Here is a 22282-nt window from a genome sequence, read left to right as displayed (position 1 = left end):
CACCCTCAACACTGAGGTATGACGACAACCTGCCATGGCGGCAGAAACTTGCTCAAGATCGGAGATAGATCTAGGCACGTGAAACGCCAAATCGGCGTCTACTCCTGCACGATGTTAGCTCCCGCAATCCAAGTGTCAACCAAGATACCTTACCCTGTCGTCGTTGGAGCAGGAGCACTACCAGTTGCAGCGGGCGCCGTGCTATCTTTCTTCCACGCCAAGACGCCCAGCATACAGCTAACAAACCAGAAGATTGCACTTAGAAAAGCGAAAGCCTGAACGGCATTCCAGTTTCCGCATAATCCCTCTCTTGCACTCATCGCGTACCAGCTCCATTTGCTTCCGCAGTACATGACGTCTTTGTACCAGTCTTGCAGTAGACCAAAGACGGCGAACCAGGCACCACAGAAGAGTAGATCGGCTACGATGTGGGTGACGGGGAGAATTGTGCTAGAAATGAGCCAGATGAGAGACGCAATGACTGATATGGAGGAAATGATGGCGCTGTAGAAGAGGCGACTGAAGGGGCCGATATCATGCTCATGCTCGAGATAGAGAAGGTAAGATGACAGCCCTAGGACGACGGTTGCGCAGACGAACTGCGCCAAGCGCAATGCCATAAAGGCGAAACGGGGAATACCCATGATGTTCTTGGTGGTGTGCTGGTGGTACTGATGGTGTGAAGAAGTGGGGTTTCAAGTTGAGAGATGTTGTAGTAAGTTTTGGATTTGGTGGATAGGAAATTGTGGTTGACGTGATAGGAAAACATGGCGTTTCTCTCACTTTGTCGCTATAACTTTGAGCTTCACCTGTAATTTACCTGTTGTGCCAGGCTGACGTGGACCAACGACCTCCGAATGCAAACAGCTATTCCACATGCTATCTCATCTACTGATTGCCGATTTTCTATATTCAAACATTTCGGTCGCACCAAACCAACCTGGAGATGTCATGCCATCACTGTTGGCATATATTCTAATGAGTTGATAGGATACTAGCGGTGTTTGCTCTCTGTGCTGGCGCCCTAATTGAGCTTACACCAAACAACATGGAATACATCGAGGCACAGCAAATACTCAAGACAGTGACTTGGAGAGCATGTAACTCAGATACTGCAGTCGGTCAAAACAACTTCCTCAACAAGGTCAGACCCCCTACATCTCACTAACGTGTTCTATCAGTAAGCTGGAAACATCAGTAAGCTGAACGCCCCACCAAACTTGACGCGACGCTCTACACCACAACCACCATGCCGCGACAACAACGCTCTACTCAGACTTCTCGTGAAGGCAGAATAAGCCTTGCTATCGCATCTTATCGTAGTAATACAAACTAGTCTATCTACGCTCTTACAAAAGCGTACAACGTGCTAAAGTCAACACTATATACGCGCCTCTACGGTATCCAGCCACGATCAGAAACAGCCTCTGTTAATCGTAAGCTATCAGCTATCGAAGAGCAGTCTCTTGTGCAGTACATTCTAGACCTTAACCGACGCGGTTTTCCGCCCTATATCATTAACGTATAATAGATGGCAGACGCTCTACTCGCCGCGCGTGGCCAAAATCCACCTCTATAACCTATAGGTAAGTGCTAGGTATCGCGTTTTATCTAGAGCTCTAGACAAAGTAGACTAGGAAGTTTAGTAGCTAGCGCGCTCTCTCTAAGGATCCTGTCGCAATCGCAGCTTGGTTTAAGCTAGTAGAGGAGACGCGCTAGACGTACGGCGTCTTAGATGTTACACGGGGTATAGGTCTATACTTCTCTATCCTGGTCCGCACTAAGGCAGGTGAGTATTACGTTAGTGTTCCGTGAGGCTTGTCTGGCGATGCAGTGGAGTTGGCGTGCTTAAGGAGGGTTTGACAAGACTAATCTATTTGATAGACTAACTTGTGACAATCTTGTTAAGTAAAGATACTAGTAAGAAAGTACAATTTGAGTTGACCACAACGAGAGTAATAATGAAATCCATCCATCCTTATATCCTCATTGCTTCCAGTCCTGCCATCCCGTCCATCCCATTTTCTTGCTCCTTGGCGGGATGTCTGTGATGGCATGCCATCCCTAATCCCATTGCCATCCCATGCTTGGCGGGATGTCTTGTCTTGGCGGGATGGCACATCACGTGACCCCAGGCCCCGCGATGATCATTACCTTCTGACGTGGACGTCCATAAGCCTTCAGCCATCTCGTCATTTGTCAAGGAGAGGATCCTTCTTGTTACTTGTAACATTAGACTAGGATATCTACAACTTTAACGAGACTAGGTTCGCGATAGGCGTCGCTAGTACGTCTAAGGTAGTTATAAGCTCTAATAGAGTCGGCCAAGCAGCTATTATACAGCTAGGCAATCGCGAGTAGGTAATAGCGATCGAGTGCATTAATACGTCTGGCTAGAGTCTTCCACTATTTATAATCTTGCCTAGTAAGGTCTACTAGAGTAGCTAGTACCGCGATCTCCCACTAGACTAGACTGTCGGCGTCTCAGATAATAGTTAGACGACTAATCAGCTTAGTGTAGCGTAGGTAAAGCATTTTAACCAGCATATAGCATCTCGTACAGCAGGAGTCTATTAGCTTCTTATTCTAGACAGCTATAGTAGCCACGCTACGCTAGAGTTCGACCAGTACTGCGCAGAGAACAAGATTATTACTCTCTACATACCGCCTCATACCTCTTATCTACTCTAGCCTCTAGATATAAGCTACTTCTCCCTACTTAAGCGCGCGTACGGGCGTAAGATTAAGAAGCTCGCCTGCTAAGGCGTCTACTATATTAATAAGATAGACTTTCTTACGACCTATATACGGATCCGGCCAACTATATTTACGCAGCAGAACATCTAAGCAGGCTTTCAGGCGGTAGACCTTATCCCTCCTTATCCAGATCGTGTCCTGTCGTCGCTAACTGTCGTCTAGACACCGTCTCCGCTATAGACAACTATAGAGGATAACGTTGTGTGGTAAGTAGAGATACCCCGTACAGTAGCGCAGCTTCAGCAGCAGGCAAAGCTTCTTCAAGACTAGCTCTATTAGCAATTATAAAGTCTAATAAGCCAGCTTCTTCGCTAAGTTATTAAAGGCTATCAGATTATAATATAATTAGCGACAATATTTGCAGAAGAAAATAAGAGGCTACGTATAGAAAATTAGTGTTAACGATAAACGCAGAGTTAGCAGCATTAATATATCGCTACTAGTGGAGTGCTCTAGGTAAAGCAGGCTCAGCAGCTTACTACAGAGGCAGAAAGGTTACTTATGGGTGGTAGCCAGAACCAGGCTGGTGAGCGACGTCAGCGCGCGCCGCCAACGTGCACGAAGTGCCACGTTAAAGGACATACTCGTACTTCGTGTAAAACTAGACAATAAATTATATTTCTTAATTCCTTATCATTTTATTACGTCGTTGTGGCTTAATTATGTAGAGCGTCGCGTCAAGTTTGGTGGGGCGTTCAGCTTACTGATGTTTCCAGCTTACTGATAGTAGAACACGTTAACTAACCCCTCTTCGTTAGTAATCGATCCTCTATCAAACCCCACCATGAACCCCACCATCTTCCTCTCACGTATCTTGACTATCTATCTATCTTCCAGCACTTCATCATCAAAATGGCGACGCCCCACGCCACCATAGCCATCATCTCAATTGGCCAAATGGGGCTCGGTATCGCCTCGCTACTCAAATCCCACAACTACGCAATCACCACAAATATCAGTGGACGCAGCTCTGCAACAAAAGACCGAGCCGAATCAATTGGCATCCAGCTGCTAGAAACAGACGAAGAGCTAGTCACAAGCGCAGATTACCTACTCAGCATTGTACCGCCGTGCGATGCTGTCGCAACCGCAGAGAGAGTGATTGCTGCCCTAGAGAAGCAAAAGGGCAGAGATCAAGCTGCGTCATCAGGACAGAAAAAATACGTGCTGTATTACCTGGATTTGAATGCGATTAGTCCGGATACAGCACGCAAGATAGGCGGTATGTTTGAAGAACGAGTGAAAGAAGAAGTACGCTTTGTTGACGGAGGTATCGTCGGCTCGTCACCTGTTGCTCCTTCAGCTTCACCAGATACGTCAAAAGAAGCAAAAGGGTCGGATAGTCCGGGGTCAGATTGGAAGCGTCCTGGTGTTCCTCTTTCGGGTCCTCATGAACTCCCCAGTGCACATCTTGCTTCTGTGTTGAATGTCCAGCATATCGCCAACACCATTGGCACAGCCAGCGGTCTAAAATGCTGCTTTGCCGCTTTGACCAAAGGTTTCACTGCTCTTTCTTTGCAGTCCTTTACCACTGCCTCGTCGCTCGGTGTGCTACCCCAACTGAAAGACTACATGGATCAGTACAACCCCCATGCGCGGCTCAAAGCCGAAAGAGGCATCGTGGGGTGTACACACAAGGCATACCGGTGGGTTGAAGAAATGAGGCAAATAGGCGAGTGTTTTGCAGGAGAAGGAGGCTGGCAACAAGCAAGTGTATTCCGCGAAATCGCAGACGTATTCCAAGAACTCGCCGATGTCGTGGAGAAACAAGGGAGAGAAGGGATGAAAGATGTAGATGGGGTAGTCGGGATTCTAGGCAACGATCTCCAAACCTCTAAACAATAGACTCTCCCTTTCCAAATAAAATAACAACAACAACAACTACTACTACTTTGATTTCAACTCTTCGTGAAGAGCTTCTTTACGAAGATGCCAGTCCATCATAAACCCCCTTCTCAGCCATCACCCACGCCGGAATAACCTTGCCATCTCCATTCGGTAGCACCTGTGCCGCAAGCATCCCCGCAACCCCCTTTTCCCGATCAACCCACCAGAAACAATTGCATAGTCCCATCCACCACAGCGTATTCGCCCCACGCCCCGTCTGCCCCGGCGCAATCGTCAAGAAGCCACCAAAACCCCAGCCCTGCGGCGGATTCCCCGGCTGAGGATACATTTCCTTACCCGGGTTGAGCAGCAGCGGATTCGCTGGCGCAACTTCCGCGCGGGCGAAATCCGGTTGGTCTGGGATCTGGTTTTCGAACATGAGATCCACGGTTTCTTTTTTCAGAATCTCCTTGTTGGTGTGGGGACTAGTGCCGTTGTTTAGGATTGCGGCGAGGATTTTGACGTATTCTTTTGGTTTGGAGAAGAGGCCTGCGCCGCCGGATTGGAGGAAGTCTTTTTGCTTCTCGGCCGGGCATTTTAGGGGGCCGATGTAGAGGTGGGGTTTTTCGTGGAGGGTGCCGGAGGCGTCGCGCTGGTGCATGTGGGCGAGGTTCTTTTGGAGGCTGGGCGAGGGGAACATGGTTGCGCCTTCGGCGGGGACATCGAGGGGTGTGAAGATGTTTTGTTGGAAGTAGTCGCCTAGAAGTTGGCCGGTTACTCGCTCGAGGATGATACCGGCCCAGTCGATGTTGACCTGTGCCATGTATTAGCTGTCATTGTAACTTGTGCATGTCGCTATGGTTGCTGAGACTTACACCGTATTCAAACATACTACCGGGCTGATTCAGCAGCTTCGCATTGAGAATGTCGTTCTTGTCTCCATGGCTCCCTTCGATGCCGTCTTGCTTAATTCTTGCGTCGGCAAACCTATATCCAAATCCTGCTGTATGGCTAAGCAGCATACGCATGGTGATTTCCTTCTCTTTCTCCACAGTGTTGACGCCATCAGGATATACTTTCTTGTCTGCAAGCTCAGGTGCAATTTTCTTGACGAATTCGGCGTCGTCTAGAGGTATTTTACCCTGCTCAACAAGCTGGAGTACCGAAATGACTGTGACGAGCTTTGTGCAAGAAGCAATCCAGAAAAGGGTGGTATCAGCATCCATAGGCTGGTCTGAGTCAACTCCGAGGGTACCCGAGGCATGTTCGACCAGAGTCTTGCCTGATTTATCAACAGCGTGGAAGACAAGACCTGGTGAGCCGTCTTTGACAAAGCTGTCTAACGTGGCTTTGATACTCTCTATGCTTTGAGGAGTGAGTGACATGGTGACAGAAATCCTTGGTTGAAATGGTGTAAGGTGAATGCAAAGTACGAGTGAGAAACAAGTCAAGATATGTGAATTTATAGGTAAAATCGCTAGTATAACGAGGGGTAATTGCCGGCAACAACTCAGGGTGAGATCTACCAAGTCGATTCAATATTGAGTGGCAGCCCATCAGCCAAGAACGTAGTCATGGTGGAGCCTATACTACCCCGCAGCGGGGATAGTCCCGAAGGTAACCTAGGACGCCTTGCTGTATCTTGAGCACAAATACGTATGGTGCTAGGATTGTGTAAGAACATCGTCTTTGAACACCCACCCTACAACACACTCATGATGTTATATATATGACTTCTGGTCAGTCGTTGAGTGCGTAGTATGGTGCTGCGGACAATTGCAAGATGTAAAGTTCGCACGAAGAGTGAAGTCTGATACGGACCAGATAACACATCCGGTAAGCTCAAGGCAAAACGGATACTTCGGCGTCCTTGCTATAGGTCTCAGACTCTACTTGGCGCGCATTTCAGCGCTGAGATCAGGCTCGCTTCAATGCGGATTTCAATTCCTTCAGCGCAGCCATGACGAGAGGAACTGTGATAGGGCCTAGCAAAGGTAGATACACGGCGACCTTGTGCTCATCTGGAAAGTACACTTGGCCAACCATGGAGCGTTCAAAGAAAGCTTTTTCAGCCTCTACCTCTGCAGTCCGGGCGTGTTCTAACGCACTGGGAAACCGACCATCTCGAAGATAGTCGCAAGCTTGATGTAGATTCGCGATAGTGCGATGTGTAGACTGGGCTACATTGTCAGGAACTGGGATAGATGGGAGCTTCTGATACACCTGAGCCAAGGCGCCCAAGGTAGAGGAAGCAGAGAAAATGAGTGAGGCGGCTCGCACGCGTTCCAGGGTTGATATGCGCAAAGGTAACGATGCTGGGCTTTGGGGCAGTCCGAATAGTGAGATGAGCTGATTTGAAAAGGTGTGCATGGCGGGTGCAAGCATTTCTGCAGTAAGCTCGGGTGGCGTATCTGACTTCCCTTCTAGGTTAAGGATGTGGACACCTCCCCATTGTGGAATAAGCCAGCTGTTCCCGCCATTCTCTTTTACTAATAGTGGCGATTGTGCACGGTCCGGGACGTAGAGAATGAAATTGACAGTTGGTCCCTCGCCAATGCTGGGGCTTAGGGGCCACTCGGCAGCGTTTACAAATCCACTCAGATCTTCTTTGCGGAGTGTCCACGCCTTTTTTTCTTCGTCGTATTCAGGCTGTCGGATGGAGGGTGTGTAGGTAGCATAAAGCTGGACTTGAGTATCGACAGTGAAGTTGCTAATAGCTGATAAAGCTTCCAGAAGGGGGCTCATGTATTTCTCGAGCGCTGTCTCAATATCCCATCTCGAAGGCGCATATGACGGGCTGAAGAGGGAAAAGGTTAAATGGTATGTGGGAGCATACTTGAGTGCGCGAGTGGATTGGCGTTGGAGCTCAGCGGACGTTTCGGGAGAGAGGGCTTTGATCTTGGCAGCATGTGTGCGAGAGGAAGTTGAGAGTACGTGAGCCAATTGGGCCTGCTCTTCAGCAAAGATGTTGTGCAGCTCTTGAGCGAGAAAGGTAGCCAGGCTCGAGCCGGTTGAGGACTGTGAAGGTATTTGATTGGGCGAATAGTAAACGTCCAGCGTAGGAGAGTAGGGCTGCAGCTGCGAACGGGGCGTGGTACCGGTTTCGACAGGTATCAGGCGGATGACTAGGACAACGTCCGTGTCTTCGCTAGGAATGCTTGTTCCGTCACTGATTACTACTTGCTGAGAGGCATTGGGTTGTAAGGGCGGATCAGCGAGCATCAAACGGAGATGGTGTGCGGAGAAGTCGTTGATATCGTCGAGAGCATGCTGGGTGGTGCGAATGAGGTGCTGAGCATCGAGTGAGGGAATCGGGGCCTCGACAGCTATGCGCAAAGGGAAGACTGGCTTGCAGACCTGCAATCGTGTCAACTTGGGTCACGGAGATTGGATGCGCTCGGTGTAAAGCATACCTTTGCCTCAGCCCAGTCTGTCATCTCCTGCAGTGGCAATTCTGCCCGGTAGATGGCTGTAGTCTTCAGCCATACTGGCAGTCCCAGCAACAAGACTACAGCCCAAAAGGAGACAATTGACCATCGTCGTAGCCACAGGCTTTCTTTTGTCTCTGGTGGAGGCTGCCTTTGCGCCTTAGCAGCCAATTTTGGTGTCTCCGAAGACGAGGACAGTGCCTGCTTTGAACCGCCCGTCGGCGACGCGTCAGTGTCTGTTGGTGCCGCCATGTTGCGGTTGGGGTTGTCAACGTCGCACTCTGGACGATGTCGCGCCATGATGCGCGTCCGTGCGCTTCTCTCCACTATGCCAGCCAGCCCACCATGTCATCCCCCATTAGCCAGTCGACACATGTCAGGATGAATTGAGCAACAATGATGAATATTCAATTAGATTTCCACAGGACATTGACATCTTTTCTATTTGGGGTTTTGTTCCGAAGATTCAACGTTATTACCGATCGTCTTTTCATCTTGGCCAAGACGCTGCAAAACTCACTCTTTCCAGCCGCCTCGCAAGCCCCTGCACTATATCTGGCACTAGATACATGCAATCTTTAGGTCATCATCTAGTAGCCTCCAGTCCCCTGCGCCTCTTTCGAGGGTTGACTACCATGTCATTGTAATGTCTTAGTAATCTGCTTTCAGTTCAACTTTGCAACTACCAAAGCGTAGAGGACGGATAGACAAGACTGTTACCAGGTGAGGGTGTTATATTGATGTTCATTTATATATTATCAAGGCTTTCTGAGTAGGTTTAGTCTTCATTCTATTGCAACTAGACGTCGCGTGGCATGGGTAGCTTATGAACGACTGGTCTGTGCGCGATAGCTCGGATGAATGTCCGCAACATGGCCTACGGTCAATGGCATTGCATCCCCTGGCTTTGTCTCACACACATGTCGTATTGGAGTTCCGAGATGCTTGCTACTATCACAGCCTTGAGAACGCAGTCAGGCCAAGCAGGCACGCGAATAGTCTCTGGATCTGCCCGAAGGCTCAGTGGTCCGCAACTGGGATCGCCCTAGAGCCCCGCTCGACCATGCCCGTTTGGGTAGTTTCATGGTCCGTGCGATGCGGGGTTGCATATCTGGGGAAGGGACTCGCCAGACAGTGACGCGGTGCTCACGAGATCGAGGAGAGCTACCCCTCTCGGCTGAAAGAGCTTCGCTCGCTCCAACTGCTGCTTCTCTCCTTCATATAAAACCTTGATGTTCCATCCCTTCATCAACTCAATCCAATCCATCCTATTCACATCAAATCATTCAAGATGAGTGCAGTTGCAGACAACACCGATGGCCGCGTCGAGCAGGTCAAGGTGTTGTTTGCTCTCTTTGACAAGTACAACACGCTCGACGTGGCCGGCCCCCTTGAAGTACTGAGCCGTTCCCTGCAGGACCCCAAAGACTCCAGTAAGTCAACCATCTAGATATCCTACGTGCTCCGACATGAGCTGGGCTATCGTGGGCCAATTGGTCTCTGGCTAACATCCCATAGCCAGCAAGGCCTTCGCCTGCCAGTTCGTTGGCACCGCAGCGGCCATGACCTCTGTCCAGGGTCTCACCATCAAGGCCGACATGGACTACGAGGTATGTGGCTGCCTGCAACATCTCCCGAAGCCGTACTGACTCAATGACCCAGGATGCCAACAACGAGCTCGATGATTTCGACGTCATCATCGTTCCCGGTGGTGAGGGCGTGTTCGAGGTGCTCAAGAACAAATCTGAGCCCCTGAACCTCCTCACCAAGTACGTCGAGCTTCAAGAGAAGAATCCTGTCAAAGAACGCACCATCCTCGCCATCGATGTGGGTGCCCTGCTCCTTGCTCAGCAAGGCATGCTCGAGGGCCTCGCTGCTACAACCCACCCCGACTACTACGTCCGCCTTGAGACCATCTGTCAAGATGCGGCTAGGCGGGACATGTCCATGCGTACCGATGTCATGGAGGAGCGATACGTCGTCAACAACGCTCGCTTCGATCTGGGTGAAAACCCCGAGGAGAACCCGTGAGTCAAATGCCCGCCGCTTCGACATGCCACCAGCTGACCCTTATAGATACATCATTAAGAAGTCTCGCGAGCCTCAGAGCCCTGTTGAAGGCACCAACATGGGCCACGCTCGTCGTAAGTCGATAGCTCGCAAGGGCAGCAATGCTTGGCGTGACTCTCGCCGCCGCGAGTCCATCGCTAGGCGTGCCTCCATGCCCCTTGGCGGTATGCGTGTCATCACCACTGGTGGTGTGACTGCTGGTCTCGATGCCAGCTTGTATTTGGTAGGCTCTCTCGCATCCCACGACTCGGCCCTGGAGGTCGCCCGTGTTATGCAGTATACTTGGGTCAAAGGCGTTACGGTCGATGCGATCGATGTTTGAGCTACGGCTCAACGCAAGAAGCGAAGGCGTTAATATGGGTTGGGTAGGACAGAGATCTGAATGATCATCTGAAGCATGTCGGGAATCACAGAGATTGACCACGACGAATCATGTGAGGATTCAACAAGGAATGTAAAGATTAAGAAATGTCTGAATGCTCTGCTTTGGCGTGATGTTGTTGCGATGAAGCGATGTCGACGGCAAACGAGCCGACGCGCTTGTTCCCATGGCTCCACAGCTCCACTCTCGTCCCAGCCCCTCGCACTCGCTTCTAGACTTGCACGTGGGAGCGTCTGCAACTATCATTCATCGTAGAGACAGGCAAGGGAACCCAAATGACCAATCATAGGCTCCCGGTGACATGCATACTCAGCTCGACCGCGAAACTAAGCTCGCGCCTGCACACCATCATGCTGAGCTCACAGTTCTTCCAGTAAAGCCATGGGGTTTTAGAGCGAATGGCATCATCGCTTGAGGCTTGGCTCGAGCCATCCCAACGACAACAATGGCTATCTTGTTCAAGCACCATTGATCCTACACCAGCGTCCTACACATTATCTGGTATTCTCAATGTCGTTACAATCCCTTATAGGTTCGCTGAGGCGTCTGCGCCCGTCCTCAACGCCGCATGAGCCATCATCAGATGTGCGAGGCAACAACGATACTCTTGCAGACCGCCTTCTTGATGTCTTCTTCAGAATGTGGGATCTGGGGTTCACGTCATTTGGAGGGCCGCCTGTGCATTTCCAGATTTTGCATCGTCGCTTTGTGGAGGGTAAGGGTGTGGCTGGGAGGAAATGGCTGGACGAACAGGCTGTGAGTAACTTTCTTTGTATGACCGTGTTGAATAGGGAAGGACTCAGACGACAGGTGTGGTTCGACACTGAAATAGAGATGCAAAGCGAAGAATTGATCTAAAACTGACCTTGCTACTCCAGTATCAAGAGCTCTTCGCAATATGTCAAGCACTTCCCGGTCCTGCATCGACAAAAATGTGCTTCTGTATCGCTCTCCTACACGCTGGAATGATCCCCGCCATCTTCGCCTTCATGCTCTGGAGTCTCCCTGGCGCAATTGGAATGTACGCGCTCTCACTCGGCGTACAAAAGATGCCTGAGCGCCTCCCGTCGATTGTATACGCTTTGCTCTCTGGTCTCAACGCTAGTACCGTTGGCATCATTGCGCTGGCTGCCGTACAATTGGCCGAGAAAGCCATCCGAGACAAAATAACACGGATACTCGTCATTTTTGGCGCATGCGCAGGACTGTGCTACAACGCATTGTGGTACTTTCCGGTCCTGATTGTCTGTGGTGGCGTGGCAACTGTGATCTGGGATATCTGGCTCATGAGATGGGTAGGCAAGATGAAAGCGAGATATCAAGCCCAACGCCGCCGCGCAAGAAACGAACAAGGCGATGCCGAAGAAGAAATTCAACATGCGGGTCTTCAGCAGACACCTCCTGTGGAGCTCACGCGGCCTCAAGCAGTCAAGCGGCGACCGCAAGCTGGCAGCTCAACAGTAGACGACGCTACGTCTTCCCGCGAAGACCTCTCTTCACACCAACACCATGAACCCGCACCCCACACCCCCGAACCACCTCAATCGGAAATAAAATCCCACAAAATCTCTGTCAAATTCGGTGCTACCCTCATCATAACCTTCACCATCTCCTTCATCGCCATCATGGTCCTCCGCGGCACCCTAACCTCCACCTCCCGCCCCTTCGACCTTTTTTCAAACATGTACCTAGCGGGCACCATCATCTTTGGCGGCGGCCCCGTCGTAATCCCCTTGCTACGCTCCTACGTCGTAGACCCCGGCTGGGTCACCCCGCGCAACTTCCTCCTCGGTCTCGCCCTCATCCAAGCGTTTCCAGGCCCGAATTTCAATTTCGCAGTGTACCTAGGCGCTCTTGCCATTGCGTCGGCGCCAGGCTCTACGCCGACGATTGTAGGTGCGATACTGGGGTTTCTGGGCATATTTGCTCCCGGGATAGTGCTGGCGGTGGGAGTGCAGTCGTTTTGGCAGGTACTCAGGACGAAGCCGTGGGTCGTGAGTTTGCTACGCGGGATTAATGCGACGGCGGTGGGGTTGGTGTTTACGGCTGTGTATAGGTTGTGGGAGATTGGGTATCTGACGCCCGAGAGTGGGAGTGGGAAGAGTTTGGCGGATGAGCCGTGGTGGGTTGTTGTTGCGGCGTTGGCGTATGCTGAGACGGCGTGGTTTGGGGTTCCGCCGGCTATGGCGATTTTATTTGGGGCCGTGTTGGGGATGGGGTGGTATGGGGCTGTTGGGAGCTAGATAAGTTGTGGGAATGCTTTATGGTGTTAGGAGGTTGAATGTAGAGGTAATGCGAGAATGCGGGTGTAGTAATATGAATCAATCATAGATAGCTATCCTAATATACATGTACTCATGAGTAATGCGACTATAGCGACTCCATCTTGGAGGGGAGTAAGATACCGTTCTTTCCAGCAATCAGAGCAAAGAAAAAAAATCCGGCAACTCTCTCAACCCAACTAGCCATTGCAACAAACAAGAAAATTCTCGTCTCCATCTAGCTCAATGAAGAACCTTGGATGAATCCCATCCCATGCTCAATCGAAGAAATCCCTCCCCCCCAAAAAAACAAGTCTTCCGAACTCCAAAGTCCCAATCCTTGATGTGTAGTGATTCCCTTAATCCCAAGAACTCCAAATATTCCACGAAAAACAAAACGTCATCCCATAGTCAAACCAAACCAAAGCAAGAAAGAAAGAAAAGAAAACGACAAGACTACAATTCAAGTGTAGTATCCGCCATTTGGTGCCGAAGTCGACGTGTTGGGGTCGTTAATCTTGCCTCCGCCATTGTGGATGATTGGTGGCTTGCTGTAGCGCTGACTCCGCGACGATGACGAGGTGGTGTTTGCGCCGGATTGTGTGTAGTAGCTCTGGTATGATGATGATGAGGAGGTTGAGTATGCTGACGGGGTTGTTAGCATCGGCGTTCTGATATCGGGAGGAAGCAGATAAGCTTACTGGTTGATGAGGTGGAGGGGCGCGAGTATGAGGTGCCCTTTTGCGGGGTGTACGATGTGTACGAGTATGATGATGATGACGAGGACATGGTTGCGGTTGGTGATGTAGTGTTGGTGGCGCTTGGGGAACTCGTGTTGGATGTGAAAGGGTATGGTATGGTGTGAGTGTCTTTGTTGTCTGACTTGTTTGGGACGTGATATATATCTTTGATCGAGTTGATTGCTTTGAGTCGAGTATGGTAAAAGAAAAAAAGAGTACACCCTCGATAGACTATTTATTCCAGGCAGACAACCTACCTGAGGCCGCCATTTAGGGCTTCATCCACTCACGTAAATCCTCCTACTAGTCAACTCGGCAACATTTTTGCTTCTCTTCCTACTGCTACCATAGTTGCCTGAATACCTGGCTTGCTTCGGCTCACGTGTGAGTGGATAGTGCGCCCTAGGGAGGACCGATGATTCACACCCGGCGTGGCTATGTCGTTCTTCCCAAGTCCCGACCGCGTCAGAAAATGGCAAGAGAAGAAAGGGAATTAGTGACTAGGCTAGGCTACAATTTTTACGGTATGCCCAAACCGGTATGAGGGAGAAAAAGAGTCATCGTGTGTACATGCATGCTTGCGCAAGTTCACCAGAAGGAAGCCATGTTCAGTTGTCGACTATGAACGCGTCACGGCCGGTCACGGTCCAGGCAATTACTTGCATGTATGGCTGCAAGGCACGATAAGCAAGGAGGCCTATGACAAGGCGTCACGGAAAAGGGTGCATATGCGTAGTCCAGTGACGTCGCCTTTGGTCCTCAGGCTTCAGCCATTCGAATTGGGAATATGGTAAGAGGGAGAAGGTCTGCTGGCGAGCATTTGCGGTCACCGGTGTGCCAAAGAAGGTATGGCGTGGGGGGCTTAGAACACGGATGCCTAGAGGCATCGTCCTTGAAACGATCACCGTAGTGTATCAGGGGAAAGAAGAAAATGAAAAAAAAAAAGAGTTTCGGCGGTTTCCGATGATGTTTGAAACAGGGAGATTGAGTGGATGGGAAGAACGAGGCAGAGAGGAAAAAGGGCGTCGTCGAGGGCGAACCGAAGGCGCAGTCGGCTTTAGCGGGGGTTGCTGCATGCACCCAACCGTCCATGCGGACAAGGCTCACACGCCATTCACGTGGATACAAGTCATCTATTGACTCAAACTACGATAGCACGGGGATTGCGGCTGTGATCGCGCAAGTGCGCATATGTTCGCCTGCGCATAGCCGGAAAACTGCTGGAGACATGACGCACAACGTCTTTCCACGCAGGACCAAACCGTATATTTCTCATTTGGCGCAGTCGGAAAGTGTGCACCGAAGCATAGGAATTCGCCCTCTGAAATCGGAATTGGCATTGAACACATTGGGTATCGCTACTTTATCGCCCTCTTTTTTCTACCGTACATCTCGTACGCACCCACGCTTAGTCATACAATTTCAGCGCACCATTGAGGTCTCCAGCCACAACCTTCGATGTCTCCCTTGGATGCCACTGTACTGCGAGCACCGGCGCATCGCTGGCTGGGATCTTGTGGTACATTTTACACGTCTTCCAATCCCAGAAACAAATGAAACCCCCGCTGTCACCAGAGCTGATGAATTGCCCGTCAGGACTGATTGCCACGTCGGGTGCATATCCAGCCACGTTGTGCCCTCTGTAGCTCTTCTTACGATTCTGTCTGAAGCGGTCTGTCGAACTGTACACCGTAATCTGATTATCTGACGACTGGAAGGCAACGTATTTGCCAGACGGATGCGGTGAGGAGCGGACCATGGAGAACATATACGGTTCAGCAATGAACTTGATAGGGACAGGGATACCGTATTCCCATGCGCGGAGGGACTTGTCGTCGGATGTTGTGATGAATCGGCGGTTCTCGTCGCAGAAGGTGATTGTGTTGACAGGCCCCAGATGGTGATCGTATTCTTGCACCATCTCTCCGCTTCTTGTGTCGTACTGCATGATCTTCTTATCACTCATACCAGCCAAGAACTCGTGCGGCATGCTTGGATTGATGCGCACGACGTGCGGTGTCTTTCCAGTTGTGAACTTATTCAGACACTTGCCAGTCTCCGTGTCCCATATCTTCATGTAGCGGTCATAGCTAGCGGACACGAATTGCGTACCGCTAGGATTGAAATCAATATCGACAACCGACTTCGTATGCCCGGAAAATGTTCGCAGCAACTCGCGCTGGTGATACACGTCCCATAGCGCGATCTTGGAGTCGGCCGAAGCAGAGAGGAGGAGGTGACCACTGTCAGGTATGAAGCGAACTTGGGTAATCGACTTCGTGTGGTATTTGTAGGTATGGATAAGCTTCTTTGGTATAAAGTTCTTTGGCTCATAGTCGCCAATGAGCTTGATATCGAGGTCCGTAGGTACGTGCATGTAGGTCCGTCCTTGGTAGTCGTATTGCTGGCTGCCAACGAATTCACTCGTCTCGCCCTCGGCCTCGGTATCGCGGTAGTCTGTGCCTGCGAGCTTCTTGGGCGCGGTCGCAGAGTTGTCGACAATCTCGTCTTCCTCGTACACTATCTCCACCTCCACATCTGACCCAAACTCGTCGTCCGAGGCGGCGTCTGGCCTTTGTTCCTCGTATTTTGCCCAGGGCCCTTTGTATGCGCCAGATCCACTCACAATACTTGAGTCGCCCTTGGCCTCGCGCTTTCTTTTCTTGGACCCCTCTCCGCTTTCGATCGAACGTTGACCTTGTCGGAATGTATGATCGCTGATGTATGTTTCTGCCGCGAAACCGGTTGGGACTCTACCGGAGCCTCCCCCAGCCATGTTTATGTTATTCTTCGATAGTTTCGTGGTCGTGTAGGTTGTATAGGTGCGGCAGACGGAGAGCGGGTGAGGTGCAGTCTTGAATGAAGGAAATCTGGAAATCTGGGGAAAGCTGCCTCGTCATAAAATACGGGTGACTAAGCATGCCAAGCCTTTCCCCTTGCACGTGAAAACTAAAATGCATTTTCGTAATTATTTGGTATTGACTTATATGAAGGGCGAAATGGTTAGATACGAGACTTGGCTCAGAAATTGGTTTTCGCAGCACTCAACCAAGGAGAAGGTTTCAAGTAAGTCTCTTCGGCACCAAAACTTAAAGGCTCTTTATTGCAGTCTCAGAAAATCGAAAAGAAATTCGTTTTGATGCCCAATTGCTCTTCAGTAATTGATGCATCTTACAATACACTAATCTAACGCTATTCGTTTCGACGTAAGGATATCGATCCGTCCAAGTCCCATTCCCGTATACCCTCGTGTACTCATGGCTCTACTATTCGTGCTGGATATCAATGCCTCTTCTCCTTATTCTTCTTGTTCTGCCAGTACCGCTTCTCATGGGTCAACCGCTTTTCATAGGTCCATTGTAGACGTTGCTTCCACAAAGACACAGTAAACAACAGCAGTCCATATGAACATGTGTAGGAACATGAGTACCTCCCGTGACGACACTACAGTCTGGGGCATGAGCTGGTACAGTGGCGCAGTCCACAACTAATGAGACTCGTCGCGGATAAGAGCAACGATCATGCTGTAGAGGTAGAAGAAGAACATGAGCAGATGGAAGCCCAGCTTGATGAAGGATTCCTAAGTGCGTATACATTAGCCACTTGCGCCATAACACGTCCAGACTCTGTGATTCTCCTACCTTCTTGTGCACATTAAGCTTCCTAAAGATCTCCGTTGCATCCAGTAGGTGCTGGTTCTCAAAGATCCTGGGACAATCAGCAACGTCACTCTTATCACATGGGTTGGCGTGGGCGGCACGCACTTTTTCGCGTTCCATGCCAAGAGGGGCAGGTTCAGCACCAGAGCCATCCAGTATCCATTGATAAGGAAGAGGAAGGTCAGGAAAGCGTGAACGGCGGCTTCGGGGATGATGTAGGTGTTGAGACGGTTACAGAGGTCGATGGGGTTGATGTAGTCGCTGGCGCAAAATTAGCTACTGCCCAACAACAGGGTTCTGCAGTATCGTCTGTATGCAACGCCGCTTTCCCGGGAGCTGCTCACCATTCAAGATCGCTGTACATGATGGTAAAGAAGACTTGGAGAAATAGGTTGACGGCGTTTATCAACACCGCCAACAAATACAGCCATGCTTCACCAGTCATTGTGGTGGTAGTGTACGGAGTAAGACGACGATAGTATCAAGGCTTGCGAAGGAGACGAGCAGCGTCGCTGGTCGGTGGCTGGGGGCGCGATTGAACAAGTGTGCGAGAGATGCCCAAGGCTCGGATGCGGTCGTGTGTTTGCGGGCTGCCGGGGCTAGACGCGGGAAGCTTAGCTTGTGTGCGGGGCCTGGATGGAAGTTGCGATGACGTCGGAGACGGGACGGGCAACTGCGAGGGAAACGCAATGGTAGTGTACAGCAGCACAGAGAAATGGCGAGTAACAAGCGCCTCAGAATTCAGAGCAGAGTAAGAACAGACACAGATGCTTGGATGACGTTGAGGCGATGCTTCCCTGGACACAGCAAGCATGGCCATTAGCGTCCTTCGCTTCGCTTGTGAGAGCGCAGGCGGGCCACCCTCGTCTGACTGGAGCCTCATGTGATGGATAATGGCCCATTTGAGCTTTGCGCCGCCACAACTGTTCCGGCACAAGAGACGCTATCACTATGTTGACATGGCAAGTGTTAGCGCCGGCCATCGCAGGCCGGCCTGGTGCATACGAGACTACTATCATGGCTTGCGGGATATGAATGGGTAGCTGCACTCTTAGCCTCGTCGCAACTCAACTATCCTATTGTTTGGCAGGTTTCTATTCAGACTCCCTTGCGACTGTCTCATTCCGTTCAAGAGTCAGCTTTTGCCTCCCCGTTTGATTCGTTGCTGGTGGCAGTCGGCATTGGCACAGGGCCACCGGGTGAGTCCGGTAACCTTGCCGTCAGTACCTCTACGCCGTCTTCTGTTATGAGTAGAGTGTGTTCTATACTGCATTAGTTTCTGGAAACAAGAAAAGATATATCCCAGCGAGAACTCACCAAACTGCGCCGTCAGTGAACCATCTTGGGTTACACTTGTCCAATCGTCCGGCCATGTCTTATCTCGGTGTGTTCCAATACTGATCATAGGTTCAATTGTGAAACACATTCCCGGCTTCGCTTGCCCAACTGCCTTGTTCTTCGCATAATGAGGAACGTTGGGTGCACAGTGGAAAAGCTGGTTGACACCGTGTCCGCAATACGTCCTGATCACGCTGCAGTTTTTGCTTTTGGCATGCTTCTCGATGACGTTGCCATATTCCCGGAAAAGAGTGCCTGGCTTTGCGATTTCAATGGCCTTGTCCAAGCATTCTCGCGCAGTCTCGGTGACCCGTACGGCGTCTGGATTTGCCAATGCTTTGTCTCCAATATAGTAGGTCTCGTTCAGGTCCGCGTGGAAACCGCCGTGGTAGACAGAGATATCGATGTTGAGGATGTCTCCGTCTTTCAGTACTCTCTGATCGGGAATGCCGTGGCAGATGACCTCGTTAAGCGACGTGCAAACGGACTTTGGGAAATTGCAGTAGTTGAGGGGTGATGGGTAAGACTGCGCTTGTCAGCTTTGTATATCCATGGCCTGCGTTGGTCTCTCTTACATCGCGCTCAATGGTGGCCTTGTGGACAATTTCATCAATGTAGTCTGTGGTGACGCCGGGCTTCGCAGCTCTGCCCGCGATATCTAATATCTCGCGTCCATATCGGCACACTTTGCGCATGGCATCCTGTTCTTCTTTGTTCAAAATGGTAATCTTATTCCTGTTGACAAATACTTGTTCGGACCGCGGGATTCCATCTTTCGCGTAGTCTGGCAATCGAATGTGCTTTGGAACTTCTCGGCGCGGTGACAGCGGGTATACGGGCCTGAGAGCCCCGGTGTATGGGTAGGTAGGAAATGGGTTGTAGTGGCCTGTGGCTGGATCCGGGTGAGAAACTACTTTCGGCGTGAAGATATTGGAGAGAATACTACTTTGTGACTTGTGCACCTTCTTATGCTCACCCTGCGCGGTGGTTAGATACTGTTCTGTCTCACATGGGCGATCTCACTATGTACCCAGTTGCGCTTGAAACATTCTTGGGAACAGAAGTAGCTCTCCTTTCCGAGTTTCTGGCAGTTTGGACATTGCAGAGCGCTGGCGTCGTTTTCACAGTCCTGGCCTGAGCATTTGCGCGGGGCGTCCTCTGCAGCCATTGTGTGCTGTGTGCAGAGACTAGTCGTGTAAGAGAGCTATGACAGAGGGTGGACTGGAGACGTCGCCTACGACTAGACTTTAAGCCGATCCTATCCTTAGCGTGCTGTAGCACTTTCTACGGCAAAGGTGGGTTGGCGCAAAAATTGCGTGATGAATGTTCTGTTCGCTGCCAACTCCGCCGCCGCATTCTCAGATCCGTATTCGTTTGCAAGGGTCCAGATTCGCCGAGTGCCGATCGCTGATGACTAAGGCTTTCCCGCGCGCTTCAGTTGCGCTTGCCCGTTTAGGACTTGACGTGCATCATCAGTGATACCTTGACATCTTGTCTGACTCTTTGAGCTTTTGTCCGTGGGATGACAATTTTCATCACGTTTACCCCTCAGCTTTTCTAAATACCCACCATGCTCCTAAATTTCTGCTCTTTGGTCGTTTCATCCCGTGCTCTAGCTTCGGATCACGGGACTTGCGGATATTTGGTTCAAGTTTTCTCCACTCTCTCCCACCATCTTCCATTACCATGACGCAGAAACTGGTTGTTATCGGAGCTGGGCCGGTAGGCTCCTTGGCGGCCCTGTACGCTGCCGTGCGTGGATTCGAGGTTGAAGTGTATGAACTGAGAGCAGGTGAGCCTTATCATACCCGCAAACCATCTCGGTCCTAATACCCATCCATGCTGACACTAACCAGATCTTCGCGAGGCCAAGACTACTCCACTCACTCTCTCAAAGTCTATCAATCTTGCTCTCTCCGAGCGCGGTATTCATTCTCTGCGTAAAACGGGCCTATCGGACCTTGCAGATGCAGTACTAGCCGAGACGTACCCCATGGGTGGCCGTATGATCCATGTGCGAAAAAATGGAGAATACGTTCGTCAAGCGCAAGCCTACGATGCAAGGGGACGAGTGAGTGTGATGGCATCATGTGTTCGGGGTTGTACTGATGACACCAGAGTTTGTTGGCCATGGACAGAACTGGTCTGAACAAAACCCTTCTCGATCATCTGGAGGCTATGCCCAATGTGAAGCTCATGTTCAACCATAAACTGGTGGGCGCAGACTTCAAGAAGAAGATTGCATGGTTTGAATATCGCCCCAACTCTCCCGAAGAGCAGGGTGATGAGTTTGAGCTGAGCTTTGACCTCATGATTGGTGCAGACGGTGCTCACTCAGCCGTGCGATACCATCTCATGAAGTTTGTCCCCATGTATTTCCATCAGGAATACATTGACAAGCTCTGGTGCCAGTTTCACGTCCCTGCCGGACCAAATGGAGACTTTCGAATACCTCCAGGCTACCTACACATCTGGCCTCAAGATGAATCCATGTTCATTGCCCTGCCAAACCTTGACAAGACATTCACCTCTACGCTCTTCTTGACAAGAGAGGGGTTTGAAGAGCTTGATATCTCTGGAAAGGTCGTCGAATATTTCAATGAAAAGTTCCCAGGCGTGGTGCCAGACCTTATTACCGAAGACGATCTACGTCAACAATACAAGGCGAACGCACATCTGCCTTTGATCTCCATCAAGTGCACACCATATCATTACGGAGATTCTGGTGTCATTCTCGGAGATGCTGCCCACGCCATGGTGCCATTCTACGGCCAGGGAATGAATGCCGGACTGGAAGATGTCCGCGTCTTATTCGAGTTTATCGACAAGTACCCCGATGATCGATTCATGGCATTGAGTGAATACACCAAACAACGCACCCCAGACGCACAAGCTATAAATGATCTTGCTCTGGGAAATTACCGTGAGATGGCGAGTGATGTCAAGAAGCCATTGTATCTTTTGAGGAAATGGGTCGAGGAGAAACTGTACATCTACGTTCCCAGCGCTGGATGGGCTACCCAATACTCGAGAGTAACATTCAGCAACATGCGATACTCTGAGGTGCAAAAGGCAGCTCAAAATCAAGCGGAGATACTCAACGGAGTTGTTGGTGTCGGCATTGCGTCTATCCTCGGGTCTGTATTCTGGTTTGCGAGATCTGGAGGCGCACACCAAGTCAAGATGGGTATCTTGCGGTCGATATGCATGCTCGCACAGAAGCTGCAGAGCTTCACTCAGCGCTAAGCAGACCCCGTTGTAATGTTCAAACATTCCATGCATGTGGATCGAGACGGCATTTCGCATGACCGTTAGCTGCTACAATCAACACAACTCGCTACTCATTCGAAACCTCGAAGAACGATCAACGGTCTCATTGATTGCACTGACCTTCACCTGGATATGTCTTCCCAAGTGACACGAGTCGTATTTATGAGTTGTTTTATTTTTTCCGATACTTAGCCGGTTTGTTAAACCCCCGGATAGGAGATGGTATGTAGTATACAGGTTGACGTACAGCCTCCGAATTTGGACATGGAACATCGCCCCATGTTGCGCTTTAGGCGGCGGATATGGTGGTGTCCCACAATTTTCAATCTATTCCGTGACCCGAAGCGTTTCTGTGTCACAGTATATTAGCCCATGTGAGCTTTTCATGGAGAGCCCCACACGCAAAATGTGGGGAGAGGAGGTTTTTCCAAGCGAGACAAAATTTATAGTATCAAGTTGTGATGTTACGTCAAAGTTACACACGCTCGGGTGAATCAAACGTCGCAAAACAGAAGCCTTCTCTGTGAGCTGGGATATCTACGCGTGCTTT

General features: G+C 50.5%; 12 protein-coding genes across 12 annotated transcripts; 4 read left to right on the top strand and 8 right to left on the bottom strand.

Moving 5' to 3' along the window:
- Positions 1 to 149: 149 nt before the first annotated feature.
- Positions 150 to 644, bottom strand: COCSADRAFT_354790 (uncharacterized protein; the record flags this gene model as incomplete). The annotated part of the gene is made up of 1 exon (XM_007700494.1): positions 150 to 644. One exon carries the CDS (start codon positions 642 to 644, stop codon positions 150 to 152), a length of 495 nt encoding a protein of 164 aa, XP_007698684.1.
- Positions 645 to 1968: 1324 nt separating this feature from the next.
- COCSADRAFT_35614 (uncharacterized protein) lies at positions 1969 to 2230 on the bottom strand. Its single transcript, XM_007700167.1, has one exon. The coding sequence runs from the start codon at positions 2186 to 2188 to the stop codon at positions 1979 to 1981; it is 210 nt and encodes a 69-aa protein (XP_007698357.1). The 5' UTR covers positions 2189 to 2230; the 3' UTR covers positions 1969 to 1978.
- Positions 2231 to 3609: 1379 nt separating this feature from the next.
- COCSADRAFT_87040 (uncharacterized protein) lies at positions 3610 to 4602 on the top strand (the record flags this gene model as incomplete). The annotated part of the gene is made up of 1 exon (XM_007700493.1): positions 3610 to 4602. One exon carries the CDS (start codon positions 3610 to 3612, stop codon positions 4600 to 4602), a length of 993 nt encoding a protein of 330 aa, XP_007698683.1.
- Positions 4603 to 4640: 38 nt separating this feature from the next.
- Positions 4641 to 6235, bottom strand: COCSADRAFT_307237 (uncharacterized protein). Its single transcript, XM_007700492.1, has 2 exons — positions 5460 to 6235; positions 4641 to 5398 (listed from the first exon to the last, which is right to left on the bottom strand). Exons 1-2 carry the CDS (start codon positions 5967 to 5969, stop codon positions 4679 to 4681), a joined length of 1230 nt encoding a protein of 409 aa, XP_007698682.1. The 5' UTR covers positions 5970 to 6235; the 3' UTR covers positions 4641 to 4678.
- A 266-nt stretch (positions 6236 to 6501) lies between these two features.
- Positions 6502 to 8264, bottom strand: COCSADRAFT_86986 (uncharacterized protein; the record flags this gene model as incomplete). The annotated part of the gene is made up of 2 exons (XM_007700491.1): positions 6502 to 7941; positions 7998 to 8264. 2 exons carry the CDS (start codon positions 8262 to 8264, stop codon positions 6502 to 6504), a joined length of 1707 nt encoding a protein of 568 aa, XP_007698681.1.
- An 897-nt stretch (positions 8265 to 9161) lies between these two features.
- Positions 9162 to 10488, top strand: COCSADRAFT_35611 (uncharacterized protein). Its single transcript, XM_007700166.1, has 4 exons — positions 9162 to 9445; positions 9531 to 9622; positions 9675 to 10039; positions 10089 to 10488. Exons 1-4 carry the CDS (start codon positions 9304 to 9306, stop codon positions 10402 to 10404), a joined length of 915 nt encoding a protein of 304 aa, XP_007698356.1. The 5' UTR covers positions 9162 to 9303; the 3' UTR covers positions 10405 to 10488.
- Positions 10489 to 10974: 486 nt separating this feature from the next.
- On the top strand, positions 10975 to 12707 carry COCSADRAFT_170049 (uncharacterized protein; the record flags this gene model as incomplete). The annotated part of the gene is made up of 2 exons (XM_007700490.1): positions 10975 to 11220; positions 11343 to 12707. 2 exons carry the CDS (start codon positions 10975 to 10977, stop codon positions 12705 to 12707), a joined length of 1611 nt encoding a protein of 536 aa, XP_007698680.1.
- Positions 12708 to 13188: 481 nt separating this feature from the next.
- On the bottom strand, positions 13189 to 13514 carry COCSADRAFT_159207 (uncharacterized protein; the record flags this gene model as incomplete). Its single annotated transcript, XM_007700489.1, has 2 exons — positions 13189 to 13370; positions 13427 to 13514. The coding sequence occupies 2 exons, from the start codon at positions 13512 to 13514 to the stop codon at positions 13189 to 13191; spliced, it is 270 nt and encodes an 89-aa protein (XP_007698679.1).
- Positions 13515 to 14758: 1244 nt separating this feature from the next.
- Positions 14759 to 16321, bottom strand: COCSADRAFT_35608 (uncharacterized protein). Its single transcript, XM_007700165.1, has one exon. The coding sequence runs from the start codon at positions 16239 to 16241 to the stop codon at positions 14874 to 14876; it is 1368 nt and encodes a 455-aa protein (XP_007698355.1). The 5' UTR covers positions 16242 to 16321; the 3' UTR covers positions 14759 to 14873.
- Positions 16322 to 16537: 216 nt separating this feature from the next.
- COCSADRAFT_35607 (uncharacterized protein) lies at positions 16538 to 17975 on the bottom strand. The gene is made up of 4 exons (XM_007700164.1): positions 17469 to 17975; positions 17230 to 17385; positions 17107 to 17173; positions 16538 to 17045 (listed from the first exon to the last, which is right to left on the bottom strand). Exons 1-4 carry the CDS (start codon positions 17567 to 17569, stop codon positions 16953 to 16955), a joined length of 417 nt encoding a protein of 138 aa, XP_007698354.1. The 5' UTR covers positions 17570 to 17975; the 3' UTR covers positions 16538 to 16952.
- On the bottom strand, positions 17968 to 19743 carry COCSADRAFT_114485 (uncharacterized protein). Its single transcript, XM_007700488.1, has 4 exons — positions 19493 to 19743; positions 19038 to 19439; positions 18442 to 18988; positions 17968 to 18386 (listed from the first exon to the last, which is right to left on the bottom strand). Exons 1-4 carry the CDS (start codon positions 19628 to 19630, stop codon positions 18253 to 18255), a joined length of 1221 nt encoding a protein of 406 aa, XP_007698678.1. The 5' UTR covers positions 19631 to 19743; the 3' UTR covers positions 17968 to 18252.
- A 405-nt stretch (positions 19744 to 20148) lies between these two features.
- COCSADRAFT_170045 (uncharacterized protein) lies at positions 20149 to 21708 on the top strand (the record flags this gene model as incomplete). The annotated part of the gene is made up of 3 exons (XM_007700487.1): positions 20149 to 20254; positions 20319 to 20533; positions 20581 to 21708. 3 exons carry the CDS (start codon positions 20149 to 20151, stop codon positions 21706 to 21708), a joined length of 1449 nt encoding a protein of 482 aa, XP_007698677.1.
- Between the last annotated feature and the right edge of the window lie 574 nt (positions 21709 to 22282).

Source organism: Bipolaris sorokiniana (genome assembly GCF_000338995.1).
Source record: "Bipolaris sorokiniana ND90Pr unplaced genomic scaffold COCSAscaffold_5, whole genome shotgun sequence".
Classification (NCBI taxonomy): Eukaryota; Fungi; Ascomycota; class Dothideomycetes; order Pleosporales; family Pleosporaceae; genus Bipolaris; species Bipolaris sorokiniana.
This window is presented reverse-complemented; position numbering and strand designations above follow the sequence as displayed.

What these genes read in the sequence shown, in the direction of transcription:
- COCSADRAFT_35608 (XM_007700165.1), bottom strand. Translation starts at nt 16,241, where the DNA reads ATGGCTGGGGGAGGCTCCGGTAGAGTCCCAACCGGTTTCGCGGCAGAA.
- COCSADRAFT_35611 (XM_007700166.1), top strand. Translation starts at nt 9,304, where the DNA reads ATGAGTGCAGTTGCAGACAACACCGATGGCCGCGTCGAGCAGGTCAAG. An exon ending in GCAGGACCCCAAAGACTCCA is followed by an intron (nt 9,446 to 9,530) that starts GTAAGTCAACCA and finishes AACATCCCATAG; the next exon opens with CCAGCAAGGCCTTCGCCTGC. An exon ending in GAAAACCCCGAGGAGAACCC is followed by an intron (nt 10,040 to 10,088) that starts GTGAGTCAAATG and finishes TGACCCTTATAG; the next exon opens with ATACATCATTAAGAAGTCTC.
- COCSADRAFT_114485 (XM_007700488.1), bottom strand. Translation starts at nt 19,630, where the DNA reads ATGGCTGCAGAGGACGCCCCGCGCAAATGCTCAGGCCAGGACTGTGAA. An exon ending in AATGTTTCAAGCGCAACTGG is followed by an intron (nt 19,440 to 19,492) that starts GTACATAGTGAG and finishes ACCACCGCGCAG; the next exon opens with GGTGAGCATAAGAAGGTGCA. An exon ending in AGGCCACCATTGAGCGCGAT is followed by an intron (nt 18,989 to 19,037) that starts GTAAGAGAGACC and finishes TGACAAGCGCAG; the next exon opens with TCTTACCCATCACCCCTCAA.
- COCSADRAFT_35607 (XM_007700164.1), bottom strand. Translation starts at nt 17,569, where the DNA reads ATGACTGGTGAAGCATGGCTGTATTTGTTGGCGGTGTTGATAAACGCC. An exon ending in ATGTACAGCGATCTTGAATG is followed by an intron (nt 17,386 to 17,468) that starts GTGAGCAGCTCC and finishes ATTTTGCGCCAG; the next exon opens with CGACTACATCAACCCCATCG. An exon ending in TTGGCATGGAACGCGAAAAA is followed by an intron (nt 17,174 to 17,229) that starts GTGCGTGCCGCC and finishes TGATTGTCCCAG; the next exon opens with GATCTTTGAGAACCAGCACC.
- COCSADRAFT_35614 (XM_007700167.1), bottom strand. Translation starts at nt 2,188, where the DNA reads ATGGCTGAAGGCTTATGGACGTCCACGTCAGAAGGTAATGATCATCGC.
- COCSADRAFT_307237 (XM_007700492.1), bottom strand. Translation starts at nt 5,969, where the DNA reads ATGTCACTCACTCCTCAAAGCATAGAGAGTATCAAAGCCACGTTAGAC. An exon ending in GTAGTATGTTTGAATACGGT is followed by an intron (nt 5,399 to 5,459) that starts GTAAGTCTCAGC and finishes TACATGGCACAG; the next exon opens with GTCAACATCGACTGGGCCGG.